Source organism: Gossypium raimondii, chromosome 1, assembly GCF_025698545.1.
Source record: "Gossypium raimondii isolate GPD5lz chromosome 1, ASM2569854v1, whole genome shotgun sequence".
Taxonomy (NCBI): Eukaryota; Viridiplantae; Streptophyta; class Magnoliopsida; order Malvales; family Malvaceae; genus Gossypium; species Gossypium raimondii.
The window spans coordinates 28,788,646-28,806,658 of NC_068565.1; the positions used below are offsets into that span (position 1 = coordinate 28,788,646).

General features: G+C 32.5%; 1 protein-coding gene across 1 annotated transcript; it reads left to right on the forward strand.

Annotated features, from left to right (window-relative positions):
* The first annotated feature begins 7,010 nt into the window (after window positions 1–7,010).
* On the forward strand, window positions 7,011–9,743 carry LOC105785535 (zinc transporter 1). Its single transcript, XM_012611628.2, has 3 exons — window positions 7,011–7,713; window positions 7,897–8,046; window positions 9,204–9,743. Exons 1-3 carry the CDS (start codon window positions 7,108–7,110, stop codon window positions 9,507–9,509), a joined length of 1,062 nt encoding a protein of 353 aa, XP_012467082.1. The 5' UTR covers window positions 7,011–7,107; the 3' UTR covers window positions 9,510–9,743.
* Window positions 9,744–18,013: the final 8,270 nt, after the last annotated feature.

The window sequence follows — 18,013 nt, forward strand, 5'->3', positions numbered from 1 at the left end:
AGTAAGTTTGACGTATTAAATGAATAATCTTACCGAAGTAAATACAATAGTTCAAACAATATTAATCAACAAGGAGAATTCCCTGTCATCACAGTTTCAACTAATGAATTCATCTATGTTCATATCAATATACATTAAATAAAAAATCTTTCAGAATTCATTAAACAGATTACCTTACCAATATTTACCATTCGAAGAACGACTTACGGATAAGAGTACATCGTCAGATCAACCAAACACACAAGACAGAAGCTCATAAGAGCTGATCCACCCGAATCACGCCAAACAGAAAGTATAACGTGAGAGTTCGCAAAAAATGCTGAACCTCGATAAACTTGGGTAATATATCGATATCTCCCTCCAATACCATCTCCACTCCAAACCCTCGTACCACACCAAAACATGAATGTACTCTATCCCACGTTCAATTCAAACCGAACATCAAATTCAATATTATAACTTAGATAATGATTTAATTCCAACAATGGAACATATATATTATATCATGTAATACCAATCACCTATGTATAAAAATATTAAATTTTAACCGTACCAACTTACCTGGACTGAATTGTAGTAGTTGCAAAAGTTCAGGGACTATTCTGCTATTTTTCTTTTTCCATGAGTATCTACGGAAACTTGATCTAAAATATAGAATTCCTCAATTATCAGCTTAAATTTCAGATTCCAATTCATTTTATAATTTATACCCTTTTATTTTTTGAATTTACACAATTACCCCAAACTTTTACAATTCTTGCAATTTAGTCCCTTAACTTGAAATTCATCAAATTAACCATTTTCTCAAATAAATATTTTATCAAAATATGATAGGCCCTTAAACATCCCCAGTTAACCTTAAATTTACTATCAAACCCTAAAATTTTGATATTTTCACAATTTAATCCTAAAATCAAAATCTAACAAAAATCATTTTACAAATTCATCAAATAACATAATAAAAGCTCCAAATACATGGTATTCATAAAAAAATCAATATTTATCAATGGAAACTTTCAAAATTTTTAACAGAATAAAAAAAAGGTACTGGATAGTTTGACCTAGTTGCAATGATATCAAAAATATAAAAATTACAAGAAACGGGTAAGAGAATCACTCACATGCAAGGAGATTAGTTTGGCCGATCTTCCTAGCTTAGAAAACCATGGAAATTCGGTTAACAAGAAGAAAAAATGAAGAAGAACACTAATTAATTCTATTTGTTTTATTTTAATTTTAACTTAATTACAATTTTGCCATTAAAATCACATTAATTTATCATTTTAATTCATTTTGCCGTCCAACATTGTCCATTAGGGACTAATTGTTATATTGGTCCCTCCTCATGTAGTAAATAAGCTATTTAATCATTTAATTGCACTAATTACTAAATTTTGTACCTTTTTCAATTTAGTCATTTTCTTTAATTAACTAACCAAACATTAATATTTCCGAACCAAATTTTAATATGACTCTAATGACTTCATAAATATTCTAAAAATAATATTTACGAGTTTACATAACAAAAATTTTTGGTCCCGAACCACTGTTTCGTCACCATTGAAAATCGGGTTGTTACATTGAGTACCTCATCATGTCACAGTTTAAACCAAAAGCCACTCATGAAGCTAAGACCTTTAACTAAAAAGATGGATGGAGCATACAACAACATCCTTAGCTACTCATTCTTTTGCTATAGCGGAATGTCCCTAAAATTATATCACACACTCTTACTTAGACCTTCCTTTCTAATCAACAGCACTATGGAGCAAACAAAGTGATGTTGACCTACTTAGCAACTCTAAGCATTGGAGTGCATACTTATTTAAGCAAAATTCCGTAGCAATTTAACTAATTTTTGGTTTCAAAACTCCCTAAAGGCATTAAAAATACTTATTATATTTCAAAAAACCAAAAAGTAGAGTATAGGCCATCCCATTTTTGGAAATTAATTTCCAAACAACTTAGCCTAAGCTAACTTCACCCAATACATTATTACCTGTTCTAGGTATATCAAGAAAAAATTTAAGCTGATCATCGAACATCATAAAGAAGAACCATACTTATTATAGGTAAAACAATATTTCAATAGTTATTGTGTTATGGCAAAATATCCTATATACCAAAATGAACATATTAAATACAAAATGCAACCTAGATGCACAATACACCCCCAAACCTAAGCGATGCATTGTCCCCAATGCAGATAAAATCATGAACAATACATAACAAGTATGAATATGCATACAAACGATAAAAAAATTTATGTAATGCATGAGATAAAAAACATAAACACAAACTTAACTTTCTTGGACTAGAACGTTGGCATTTCATTCAATTCTTTTTATGGACTTGCGAGCATTGACTTTGTATCGCATCTTCCTTTTCTGTAGGCAAGTTTCATTATCAAGATTTTAATATATTCCACCCATATAAACTTTAGAAAAATGACTTAGATGCATGAGTCTCCATCCAAACATACCAAAGAGCACATAAGTGGTAATCCTCCAAAGCACACCATAGAGCACATAAGTACTAATCCTCTAAAACATTAGAGAGCACTGAAGTGTTAATACCAAAGGCAAAAAAGAGTGCACATAAGTGCAAGGCCCGAAGGAAATAGAACTCCAGATCACAACAAAAATCCATATTAGAATAGAATTCCATATCAGAACAAAACTCCACATCACAACTAAAATGCATATCTAAATCCCTCATGGCATGAAAATCATATCCTAACTATTTCACTAAGTTTACTAGGACATATTATAATCATCAATAACTTATATTAATCAAGGCAAATCACAAACTTATCATCTATGTGGAGGCATATTAGAAGTTTCAGAGTTTGAAGATTCATAAGACTTAAAGTATCATATATACAAGTCATTGTCCAATTACACATATAGGCACATTGAGTGCCTCACATATATACAGTTCATATAAAGGCACTTTAAGTGCTTTTACATATATGTTCAAATTCATATTTTAATTTAGACTTTATAAACATGTCCATTTTTCTATATTATTAACATAAGCCATAAAACATATTCTTTATTCTTATTACAAATTCATACCAACGAGGGTCACCATTTCATATAATTATCATCCTATACATAGTTAAACTCATAAAGAGGTCATTATAACCTCACATATAGTCAAGCCTCTAATTAAGGCCACACCATGTTACCACATATTAAAATCATGTTTATAGCAACATGTCGACCTTATTAACAATCTTTTCAAAATTAAAAATTAATCACATAATTATATTTTGTGACATATTAGCATATTACCTCATTATCGACACATTTATTGCCTATTCACAAGTCATCGATGACATTTATTAGTCATTCCATGGCAATAAGTTTTCATCATATTACTAGGAATTATGACACTTTATATTTAAAGCTTATTAAGCCATAACTTTAATTCATAGAATTTACACACATACATTACAACATAATTTTCATATTTATTCACAAATTTATCAATTTTTCCTAAACATGTTAGCATAAAATAAGTATGATTATTTAAGGGTACTTACCTCGTGAATGCACATTATCTCAAAATCAAGCTTGTAAGCACATAAATCAATCTTCAATAAGCTTGAAATTTCCATTTCTTAGCATTTCCTCATTTCTTATACATACAAAAATATAACCAAAATTAGCACAAGTGCTTCATAAGCGTTCTCATAATAACCAAGATCAAATATTAAGTTAAGAGATGTGGAAATCATAATTTCTTACCTTATGAAAGCTTTCTCTGTCTAGCTCCAACTTTCTCTATCTAGCTTCATTTTTCTCTCTCAAGAACCATAAAAACCCTTGCTGAAAATGGGGGTTTTGAAGGTGGATTTAAGCTTGAAGATGAGTTTTCTAGTTGATTTATGCAATAATATAAAGTTTGTGTGTGGTGTTTATGGTGGGATTCTAAGAAAAATGACAAAGAGAAGAAAAGAGAGACTTTCTCTCTTCTTCCATGGTTGGCTAAACAAGGTTGAGTGGGAGATTATTGCCCCCTTTTCTAAATTGGTCAAAGGCCACTTAAAAATTGTGTGGTTCACATTTCATCTCACCAAATTAATCACATCCAATGATCATATTAATCCAAAATATCAATTATCTTATAAAAAATATTTCCATAATAAAATTCTAGGGGAATGACCAAAATACCCTTATGTGACAAAATTATCATTTTACCCTATTTTGCCTCAAGGCACAATTTCTTCATAACAAGTGGCATTTAATCACTCAAACTCCATAATTCATATTTAATAGTTGGTAATACTCTTTGCGTGATGATATTTAAACTTTTATCCTTCTTTCGATAAAAATGAGAAATTTATAATTTAGGCCTTATACTTTCACTCTTTCCAATTTAGCCCAAAAAGTGATTTTTATCACACCAATACATATTCCAACTTATTCTTTTTTCAATTAATAAATAATAACTCACATTCCTTATTTTGGTCAAATTTCCACTTTAGTCCTCAAACTTTTCAAAATTTACAATTTGGTCCTTTTTACCTCATTTCCATCTCCAATATAAATTCTTCTTTCATAAAAATTCTTTATCTCATCCAATATCCTCAAAATTTTTCATAAAATTCTTTATCTCATCCAATATCCTCAAAAATTTTCACTTATCTAATCTCAGAACAATGTCAGATGTAATGGGATTTTGGAGTATTACATTGTATGCTATGAAATCTTGTGTTTTAAACTTGTTTTCATATGTCAATTATGTGTGGAATGATTTGGTTACATGTTATACATGTTTTGGAGCATATAGGGGACCATTTGCATGACTTGTAGTGTTATGTTTGTGCATTTCTGCATTTATATTTTAAGGCACCAAAAACAAGTCTTGAGACCATAAGAACATTTTCTTGCAATTCATGTATTTTTGGGTAGAGGTTTTGAGACATATTAGACAAGTTTTGAGACATATTAGACAAGTTTCGAGACATGATACCATTGCATCCACACACTGTATCATTAAAGCAGAATTTACATTTGTAACACAAGAAGTCAATAACAAGCAAAGCCTTCTCTAAGTTAGTGATGGTGGAATATTTTAATAATTATTTATAATTATTTTATTTTATTACAATTTTATTAATTTTTATGTTTTTATAAATATTTTATGATTTTTTATAACCACGTTTAAAATGAATCTAGACAAATATAGCCTTCTCTAAGTTAGTGATGGTGGAATATTTTAATAATTATTTATAATTATTTTATTTTTATTACAATTTTATTAATTTTATGTTTTTATAAATATTTTATGATTTTTTATAACCACGTTTAAAATGAATCTAGACAAATATAAATAAATATTCAAATGAATGGGGATGTACATTTGTCTAGATTCATTATAGATATACTTTTTAATTTTTATTTATATTTAAATAATTTTATATTTTCTTACCATTCTAAAAAATATATTTAATGATTTTTTAATAATCACTTTTAGAATGAATGTGGACATATAGACTTAGATGCATTCTGAATGTAATTTTTAAAAATAATTATTTTTTAAATTTCATAAAATTATTTGTTGTAACTTTCACATAACATGTCAAGTGTCAACTTCTTATACCTTTCATCAATCATGGTTAACGATAAAATTAAATAAAAGATGATTTTTATTAGTGAAAGAGATCAAATTATTCTTTTTATTAACTCAAGTTGATGTATTATTTATAAAATTTAATTGATTTTCTGATTTTTTTTTAAAGTTACCTTTTAAAAATTATATCAAATATTCATAAATTAAGAGGCAAGTTGCAATCGTAGTTGGAGAAGGCACTCGCATTGCACGAGATAGAAGAGGCCCACGATCAATTATAATAAGAAGACGAGTTCTGGAGGAAAATGTGCACCAGCAAACTACTGACGAAAATTAGAAGTTATAATTATGTAGGCAGTTATCATAAAAATAATCATTTTAATCAATAAATTGAATTAACCTATTTATATAAGTGCATGAGACTTATAAATCAGTCATTCATTACAAGCAATAGATTAATTAACTTAATAACGAATTTAATCGTCAATATTAATATTGATTTGTTAATTTAGTCCTTTTCTTTAGTTAAATATGGTTTTCAACCTTTTAAAAGAGTTGAATTTAATATTAACTTTTCAAAAGAGCTAAATCGTTTTTTAATTAAAATGTTGACTAAAATCATTTTTAAACACGAGAATCCTCATATTAATCTAAATGTACTTCATGCCTTTTTTCTTAAAAAATTATGAACTTTTATAAATTTAAATTTCTTTTAGATTTTAGATTATTTATTGATTTGACATATAAGACAAATAATACCGTATTAGTATAAGGTACACATAATATGTCACAGGTTGACACACAAACATCGGTTAAAAAATTCAATGTTTTAGTCAATATATTCATTAAAAAAAACAATTTGACTTGAAAAATTAATGACAAAATTAAATTAAAAATGACCAAATTAATTAAAAAAACAAACATTAAAAACTAAAATTATAATTATACTTAAACTAAATTAACTGAAATTAACTCATCCACGCTTAGTTTACTTGGTTAATATTTGAAATTGAATGCTCAAAATCTCAAATTCTAACATTTTAGCCAAAATCTGGTTAGGTAGAAAATTGGAGAATAATAGTTCAACTTAGAACTGGAATAAAGCTTTTCATAAATTACGAAGGCGAAGAGGTGTTTCTCCAACATACAACTTTTCACATATTAAGAAAGCTTGTCCTAAAATCGCAACATTGGAGAGAGAGGGTGATGTGCCGTCTACTAAGAGCATAAAGACAAGAGATTAATTACTAAGAAAAAGGTGCTTAATTTAAGGAATTAGTTCATTATTGGGATTTCTCATAATGTCGCCATTCAGTCCACTTACCATACACTTGTCAACACCAAACACAGTCTCTTGCCCAGTGCATGGAGTTGCATGTCGCCATTTTAAACATCTTTATTTATTTAGTGTTTTTCATCCTATTAGCTTTACCATTAAAATCCAGTTTTTATTGCTCTCTTTCCTTTCTGTATGTATCGTCAAATATCAACATACATTAGTACGAATCTCTCCACTGGCCATGTAAGATGAAGACGAAGGAGCATTCCTTTATCTCTTCTCTATTTATTTGTCTTCTTTACCTTCCTGTCTTGGTCACTGCAGAGTGTAGTTGTGAAAATGAGGTGTTGTCAAAGGATACGGGCAACAAAACCAAGGCTTTGAAATACAAATTTGTGGCAATTTCATCAATCTTGATGGCCGGGGCTGTAGGAGTTTCTCTACCAATTATGGCCAAGAAAATCCCAACTTTTGGACCCCAAAATAATATTTTCTTTCTGATAAAAGCCTTTGCGGGTGGAGTGATACTTGCCACTGCTTTTGTACACATACTTCCGGATGCATACCAGTCTTTTACTAGCCCTTGCCTTAGTGAAAAGCCTTGGGGGGTTTTCCCTTTCACCGGCTTTTTGGCCATGGTTTCTGTTATACTCACAATGATGATGGATACATTTGCGACAAGTTTCTATAAGAGTTCCCATTTCGACAAAGCTTTGCCGGTGAATGGTGATGAGGAGATGTTAGGGGAGCATGAGGGACATGTTCATGTTCATACGCATCCCACTCACGGTCATGCTCATGGATCTGCCGAATCATCTCATCATCTTATGATCACCCAACGTATTATTTCACAGGTACCATCCGGTTTCTCTGCCAATTCATTCATTCTAACTAAACGTAAGTGTTACAAGGTAATTTATGGTTTTCATGATGTAATGTATGCAAATTGAGTGGGAAATAGTTGTGTATGTATGTATGCTGAGCAAATAATATTATTAAAAATGACACATCTGGTAAAAGATAGCAATGAATGGTAGGTGTTGGAGGTGGGGATTGTAGTTCATTCTGTGATAATTGGAGTGGCATTGGGTGCATCCCAAAGTGCAAAGACAATCAAGCCTCTTGTAGCAGCATTGACTTTCCATCAATTCTTTGAAGGCATGGGTCTTGGTGGCTGCATCTCTCAGGTAACTCTCTTCTCAACTCTACTCATTTCTCAATTCAAAGGAAGAAAAGTTGTTGGCTTTTTCATTTTATCAATTGAAAAAACAATTAATAGTAGTACTGTAGCACTACTGTTGTACAAAATATAACTCTCTCCATTCACTTATTATCATCAGCCGTTGGATATCATGATGAAAACCTTTATACAAAACCTACATCTAACAACATTAATGTGGGTTGTGTAATTTTTTTAATGTAAAAATTAGATAAAGTTTTAGTTAAAATGGTAAAATTTAAAAATTAAAATTTTATGATTGTGTTTTATTGATTTAAAAAAGTAAAATTTCTCTAATAATATAATTTAGTTTATAAAAATAATTATTTAATCATTTTTCTTTTAATTGAGTTAGTACCCAATTAACTTTAACATCAACTAAGTCTGGGTTTGGTTGGGCGGTGCAGTACATTTAGCTTACTTTTTGTCACACGCTACAGTATCGTTACAGTATCGAACCAAAATTTTTTCAAAAATAATTAACTGAACCGAAATATTTCGGTTAACCAAATTAACTGAATTTTTTTTTTTGAGTTAAAACAAGTATAAAACATATCAAAAAATAAATTGACAATGTTCATTTAACCGAATTAACTGAATTAAAATAGCCTAATACTTATAATATATAATATTATTTATTAAGTTCGGTTAATTACCCGATTTTGAGCTGAATTAACAATTAACCGAAATTCTAAAAAATTTTTAACCAACCTCCGACCCGAACTAGATTGATTAAGTGACCGATTAACTGAATTAAATCAGTTCGATCGATTAATCTGATTTTAATCTAAGTTTGAACGCCCCTAAATGTGGGTATGGATGAGATGAGTTACGGTAGGGTGTATACTACAACATGCAGAAATTGGTCCAATAAATCAGCAGGCTTACTTGCATCTTCACATAATAATAATAATAATACTCACAAAATAACTTTAATTTACTATATTTTCCATTTTGATTTCGTCTTTTGGGAAAAATGATTTCTTCTTAATAATGATGATGATAATAGTAGAAGAGAAAACTGAAGGCGTAGCTATAGTAAAAGTAGAGTAGTAGTGGAGGAATATTAATATTTGTCAAATAATGACTGTTATGCTGATAATGGATTGATGACATGGGGTGCAGGCAAAATTCAAGAGCAGAGCCTTAGCAATGATGTTAGTTATCTTCTCCCTGACTACTCCAGTGGGAATAGCATTAGGCATGGGAATATCAAAGATATATAATGAGAATAGCCCCAAAGCCCTAGTGGTGGAAGGAATCTTCAACTCCCTTTCCGCTGGAATTTTAATTTACATGTCACTGGTTGACCTACTTGGGGTAGATTTCATGAACCCTTTAATGCAAACCAATCTAAAATTGCTGCTTGGATCAAATCTTTCACTCCTTCTCGGGGCAGCTTCCATGTCACTCTTAGCTAAATGGTCCTGATCTCCTAACTACCATCCCTTGTTTCTTTTTTCCTGTTTGTACTTTATAAATAAATACTTATGGGTTGATAAAGTGTGCAATGCAAATCCGAATCCATGACTTGGCTATAGTGCAGTGCAATGCTGTGCCGTTTAATTTGTACCATAGAATTAAAGTTTCTGAATGGATTTGGCATCTCAGTAATGAACTGAGGTATGCAATGCTTAATAAGAAAGCAGGATATTTTAATCTCAATGCGTAATAAATTGTATGGATGAATCCTTTATTTATTTAAAATTTTAAACAATATTTTGATTTTTAACAAATATAGACAAATGTATAATTTTAACAGATTCTACTAACATTATTTTGATTTTTTTAGCTCATCATTAACGTATGAAAACAAGTAAAAGAGAATTTTCATACCTCCAACAAGGATGGTCATCATCTTATTCTATCTTTTCTCAACTTTTGTACCTATATCAAACTCTAAACGATACTGATTATTTATATAAAAAATATTTTAAAAAAATCAAGGTTAAAATCTACTTTACCGAAATAGTGCAAGCTATTTGATCATGTGGATCAAATCTCATTGATTTCAATCTCTAAATCGTGACATTCAAGCTTAAATCAAAATTGCAAAGAAAATTTCTTCAAAGCTATTTGGGGCGGCGTAAGTTGTTTATATACGGTAGGCTTTTTTAACCAACTCTTAGATATTTACACCATAAATCTCTAGAACTTTTCTAAACTTTCAATTAAGTACATCTTGTTTTAATTTATAAAATTCTATAAACGTGTATTACCCATTATGCTTACAATTATGTTGGATCATGAGCGGGATCAACAACCCATAATGACTTCTGATTATTAGAAGAGTTAAATGTAGTTTTCGACATAGCCTTTCAGTGCCCAATACTTATATTTAATTCGATCATTTCGCCATATATCTCATTTTAGTTAAAAGGAGTAGCACGGTGTCTGCCTTCAGTTAGTCTGGCAACTCTTTGTACTAACTTGAGCAAATTCCCTTGATAAAATACTCATGGTTAATACAAGTCAAGAGCATATAGGATATGTCTCCACATATCATTGAGGTGATTGATCCTTTATGGATTACTCCAAAACCTTTGTATGCCTTATAGCATACTCAAAACATCCTGCCTTAACTATTTGTACATGCTAACACATTTTGTGATGAATTAAATATGGCACTCTACATACAAGGAGAGCTAGTGTCACAAGTTGTAACACCCCTAACCCGTATCCATCACCATAATAGGGTTATAGAGCATTACCGTAAAAACGTAACATAAAAACATACATTTCCAAATATTAATATAAACATAGCATAATTCATTCATCTACATGCATATCGTCCCTTATTCGAGCATTCCAGGCCTTAAAAATACTTTAGAAACAATTTAGGACTAAATCAAAAACATTTGAAACATTTAGGAAAAAGTTGGAAAAATTGAACTGCAGGGGTCGCATGGCCGTGTGACTCACATGGCTGAGACACACGTTCGTGTCTCAGGTCTTGTAATAATCGAAATAGGGACACACGGCCGTATCCTAGCCTGTGTCTGTGCCCGTGTAACTTTTAAAGTTGGGTTACACGGCCAAGCCACATGCCCGTGTGCCAGGCTGTGTAACTCTTGAAATGGCCTCACATGCCCGTGTGCCAGGCCGTGTGCTAGGCTCTGTAATAGCCTGACTTGCAATCCTCAAAACGTAGAGGGGACACTCAGGTGTGTTGCATGGCCGTGTGTCACACGCCCATGTCTCAGGCCACGTGGATAAGAAATTGGCCAAAATCAAGTCATTTCCATCACCAACCCAACATGTACCTACAAGTATTTTGTGCATAACTTCAAAGCTTCAAAACCTTACCAAAACATGCATGAAATGATCAATTCAAAAAGATTAATTCCATACAAGCAATATGTCATACAAGACACCTCAAAAGCAAACATACAACATACCTAAACATATGCCTATTTGACCACATTTCATTCATAATCATCTAGTTCAATACCTTTCCAAAGCAAAGCTTATCTTGACCATTTTGAAACTATTCCCTCACATACCATATTGGCCATAAAAACATGCATCAAACTTAGCCATATCAACACATACCAACAAGGCATCAAAAGTACCAAAAGTACATCAATCCAAAATAACATATACATGCCAAACTTATCAAATAACATTCCAACACAAGTCCACCTATACATGTCATTATAACCTTGGCTAAAACATCAAAAGCTACCGATATAATCTCTAGATAGTGTGATAGATCTCCGACGAGCTTCCAAACCGATCGAGCTTCCGATTATCTACAAAACATAGGAAAGAAAACTACGTAAGCATATAATGCTTAGTAAGATCATAAAACATGGACATAACTTACCATTTGAATGCATAACACTAGAATTAAACATGATATAATCCAACCATAAGCTTGTCACAAGCCTAAGCACCATGAACACCACATGTTAGTGCATTAACACATAATTCACTTGAATTATCATATGGTAAGCTAAATATACATGAACATAATGCTTTTGAATTCATCCTTTCCATGAACATAGATATACTTTCATTGATCATTTCCATTTCAAACCTTTTCATAGATTCATTACATACTTCATTTGGACACTTACCGTTCATTTCCTTTTCATGCCCGTTGAACCATTTAGAATAACATCGGATATGCGGGAAAGCTCACACAAAGTGTGCTAAACATATAACCGTAAACTTTCCTTTTCATTTACATCGTTGCTCACACGAGCTGTGAAATGGGTCTACTCACACAAGTTGTGGGTCGGAATGTAAGCTACACGATGTTGCCCACACAAGCTGTAGAGTGTTCGTAACAAATGTAGGACCTCAGCCATCGGTAGGACATTCAAGACTAGCGCCCGAAACATGGAAACCCTAATGACATGTCATTTGTATCCTACGTATTCCTAAAGTTCAAACGAGGCTCAAATATCATCGTGACATCATTGGATTTACACCATTTAGTTACATGGCAAGTAATACATAAACATATTGATCAATATAACAATAAATCGTTATTTAATCATACGAACTTACCTCGATGACAAAAACGTAGAAACGAGATCAACTAATTTGATACTTTAGCTTTTCCTCGATCTAGATTCGTACGAGGTCTATCTTAATCTTAATAGGAAAATTCAGTCCATTTAATACTTATACTATCCAATTCAGTCTATATTTTATTTTTGAAAAATTACAAATTTGGCCCTAACATTTTAACTTTTTCATGATTTAGTCCTTAAGCTCGTAAATTAAAATCTAAGTATTTTCATCCCTAATTCATGCTAGCCGAATACAGTAGGGATCTCTACCAACTCATAAAAATCACCATTTCATGAGTTTAACTTAAACTTTTTTCATTTTTACAAATAAGTCCCTAAATGACAATTTCATAAAAAAATCCCTGTAAAAACTTGTTTATTTAACAACGACTCATAATCTTCTATCAAACATCAAAAACCATACAAGCATATTCATGGAAAACCCCTAAATCTTTAATTTTTTTTCAAATTAGTCCTTGGGCTAGCTAGATTAAGCTACAATGATACCAAAAACATAAAAATTATTAAAAACAGGACAAAATAATAATTACACGCAAAGAAGTAGCTTGATCGAACTTATCTTCCCCTTTAATGGTGTATTTGGCCATGGAAGAAGGAAAAAAGAAAGATGAAAACCTTTTTATCTTTTAATTCTTTTACATTTTCAATTATTTATCAAATTACTTTAATAACATTTTTAATTAACCTTAAAAATCACCTAATTTGTGTCCATCTTTGTCCACTAACAATATAAATGGTCTAGTTACCATTTAAGTCCACTCACATTTAATTTTCATAGCTAATAGATACCTTTAACTAATATAACTCTATTTTTTCCCTTTTCACAATTTATTCCTTTTCACTTAATTAAGCATGCAAACGTCAAAAGTTCTTAACAAAATTATTCATAGTTTCTTTCGGTTCCCAAGTAGCTTCTTCCCCTCCGTGACGTTGCTAGAGAACTTTCACTAAAGCTATACTTTTATTTCTCAATCCTTTAACCTCTCGAGTTAGAATTCTGATAAGCTCTTCATCGTGCATCATATTTGGCTAAATCTAAACATCAACAGGTGAAATCAGGTGTGAAGGATCTGACCGATACCGTCGTAACATAGATACATGAAATACATTATGAATCTTTTCTAACTCCAATAAAAAGGCTAATCTGTAAGTTACTGGCCTAATTCTTTCAATGATCTTATACGGTCCGATAAACCGCGGACTAATGTTTCAGTTTCAAATCTGCATAGGATTTCTGACGACCTGAAGCTGCTTTCAAACTGTCACGTATCACTTTAACCTTTCCTCGATTTCTCGTATCAAGTCAACCCCGAAAAGATAGTTCTCATTGAGCTCAGTCCAATAGAACAAAGTTTGACACTTTCGGCCATACAACGCTTTGTACGGTGACATCTTAATACTTGCTTGATAACTATTGTTGTAAGGAAATTCAACAAACGGTAGAAATCTTTCCTAGTTTTCTTCAAACTCTAAAATACAACATCTAAGCATATCCTCGAGTATTTAAATTATTCGTTCGGGCTATCCGTCAATTTGAGGATGAAATGTAGTATTAAAATGCAGTCGAGTACCTAGAGCCTCATGTAACTTGCTCCAGAATCGAGACGTAAACCATGGATCTCTATTAGAGATAATAGAAATAGGCACACTGTGCAATCTAACGATCTTATCCACATACAACTCTATCAATCTCGTGAGTGAGAAATCTGTATGCACTAGAATGAAATGCACGGACTTCATCAAATGATCAACAATGACCCACACATCATCTCTCTTTCTCGATGACAGAGGCAACCCCGATACAAAATCCATCGTGACACATTCCCATTTCCACTCCGGAATCATCACTGGTTGTAACAAACCAGAAGATACCTAATGCTTGACTTTAACTTGTTGACAAACTAAACTTTTTGGTACGAACTCAAGAATCACTGTACATTTTATTGGTACCAGGGTGAATTGACAAGCTACTATTGTGAGCTCCTGTAATATCTTCTGAACAAGATCAGAATTTCTCGGAACACAAATTCTGCCTTTGAAATGCAAACTACCATCAAAACCAACAAGAAAATCTAAATTAGATATTGTTTCAATCTATTTCTGTTTAGCTATCAAAAGATCATCACATTTTTTAGCTTCGTAAATCTGTTGCAAAAAAGTCGGTCTAGCTTTCAATTCAGCTAAAATCAAACCATCATCAATCAACGTTAACCATGTGTTCAACGTTCGCAATGCAAATAAGGATTTTCTACTCAATGCATCAGCAACAATGTTAGCCTTTCTTGGATGATAATCAATGATCAAGTCGTAATCTTTTAATAACTCAAGCCATCTACGCTATCTCAAATTCAAATCTTTCTGCGACATCAAATAATTTAGGCTTTTATGATTCGTGAAGATATGACATTTTTCTCCGTACAAATAGTGTCACCAAATCTTCAAAGCAACCACAACAGATGCAAGTTCTAAATCATGCGTCGGATAATTCTTTTCGTGCGGTTTGAACTGTCTAGAAGCATACGCTATCACTTTGCCCTCTTGCATCAAAACACAACCCAAACCATTCAACGTAGCATCACTATAAATCACAAATTCTTTACTGGACTCTAGCTGAACTAACACAGGTGCTTTAGTTAACAATGCTTTCAACTAATTAAAGCTTTGCTGACATTTCTTGGACCATTAGAACTTAACATCTTTTTGCAACAATCTCATCAATGGTGTAGCAATGATTGAAAATCCCTTAGTGAATCTTATGTAATATACGCTTAAACCCAGAAAACTTAGCGAACAACATGTCCCAAAAATCTGACTTTCCTAAGCCAAAACTCACATTTGCTAAACTAGTGAACAATTTTTTTTCGTGTAAAATTTGCACAACAATTCTCAAATGCTGGGCATGCTCTATCTCATCTTATGAATAGATTAGAATATCATCAATGAATATAATAACAAATCTGTCTAAGTACAGTCCAAATATTCTAATCATCAAGTCCATAAATACTACAGGTGAATTAGTCAAACCAAATGGCATCACAAGAAACTCATAATGTCCATACCTAGTTCTGAACTCGGTTTTTAGCATATTTGAGTCTTTAACTCATAACTAATAATAACTAGAACGAAGATCAATCTTTGAGAATACTGTCGCACCTTTCAACTAGTCGAACAATCATCTATACGTGGCAATGGATATTTATTCTTGATCATGACTTTATTGAGTTGCCGATAGTCTATACATAGTCACATGGATCCATCATTTTTCTTAACAAATAATACAGGAGAACCCCGAGAAGAAAAGCTGGGTCGAGCAAAACCCCTATTTGTCAACTCTTGCAACTGTACTTCCAACTTTTTCAACTCTATAGGTGCCATTCTGTAAGGAGCTATCGATATCAGAGATGTTCCTGGCATTAACTCAATAGTAAACTCAACCTCTCTGATCAATTGGTAGCCGGGGTAATTCCTCTGGAAATACATGTATACTCACAAACCACTGGAACAAATTCTAGCTTCATGTCTGAAACTCTAGAATTAAATATATAAATAAGATACGCTTCATAGCCTTTTCTAACATATTTCTGTGTCGACATAGCCGATATAACATTAAATACACTATCCAGTCCATCTGATTCAATTCAAAGCTTTTCACTATTCTGACATTTCAATATAATATGCTTTTGTCTACAATTCACAACAACATCATGCAAAGTTAACCAGTCCATACCCAGAATAACATCAAACTCATTAAGGGGTAGTAACATCAAATCAGCTAGAAAGTTGCAACCCCGAATTATTAAAGGATAATTTTTACAAACTTTATCAACTAACACATACTGACCTAGGGCGTTCATTACTTTAACCACAAATTTAGTAGATTCGAAAGATAATTTCTTATTTGACACTAAAGTCGTGCATACATATGAATGTGTTGACACCAGGTCAATCAAAGCAATAACATTAGTATCAAAGATAGAAAATGTACCAGTGAGAACATCTAGCGCTGAAGCTTCCTCTCGAGCACGGTTCGCATAAGCTCTAGCCCGCGCTCGTACCTCAGATCTCACAGTAGAGTCTTTTCTCCCACTACAGCTATTTCCCGCATTTCCAGCGTTTTGTGGCAGTCTACCTCTTGCAGCAGTGTTACTTAGTCGAGTAGTTTGAGCCTTTTCTTTGTCGGGCCTTTCCGGGCAATCTCTGAGATAATGTTCATATGTACCACATTTAAAACATACCCTGTCTTTCATTCTGCATTCAATGAAGTGTCGTCATCCACATTGTTGACATTCAGGCTTGTTTTTTCTAACACTACCCACTCTCGCCACAGATGTAGCTTGAGGTTTTGAGCTTGCATGCTATTTTCCTCTATCTTTACTTGAATAACCCACTGATGCTAACGAACAATTGTGATATTTTTTCAACTTCTTCGAAGGTGATTGGTATGACTTTCCTACCAATCACTTTCTTGAATCACAAGTCTCATAATCGGCTTTTCTCTTTGCTTTACTCAATCTTTCAGCTTTGTGAGCTCTGTCAACCAGAACTACAAATTATTTTAATTCAAGGATCCCAACTAACTGCTTGATGTCTTCATTTAACCCGTCTTCAAATCGTGTGCATATAGCAAACTCTGTCAGTATACATTCTTGGGCATACTTACCGAGTCGAACGAATTCTCTTCCATATTTAGATATTGTCATCCGGCCATGTTTTAGCTCAAGAAACTCTTTACGTTTCTTATCAAGAAATCTCTGACTCACGTATTTCTTTTAAAAACTAGTGTGAAATAATTCGCAATCTATGCATTCTCTCGGCACAACCGAAACTAAGGTATTCCACCACTGATAAGTTGAATCTTTCAGTAATGATACATCACATTTCACACATTCTGTCGGTGTACATGATAATTCATCAAAAAATCTGATCGTATTTTCCAAACATAACTCACTTCTCTCTGGATCATCTTCAGACGTACCTCTAAACTCTTCAGCCCTATATTTATGAATTTTATCAACTGGAGGCTTGCTCACTCATACTGACTCCTTTTCCTACACTAGTCTGGGGGATTTCGATCCATGAACTGCGGTAGCAGAGGACACATGTTCTTCAGCAGATTTGGTGGCTTTCTTGACCAAGCCTCTCGTTTTTGCCATCCTTTGTTGAGGGAAAATGGTTTAAAGTTGAAAAGATATGATCTTGAGAAAATGAAGGAAATAAAAATTGCTGCTTGAATGCGTTACAGTCAATACAGTGGGGGAGGATTTATAGTGAGTGAAAGAAGAAGATGGAGAGGCGTGTTGTTTTGTGGAGATATATAAAGCTAGTAGGAATAGTTGTGTCCAATAGAAATTGTGCCCCCTCAAAATGATCAAACGACTGAGTGATTTTTGATCC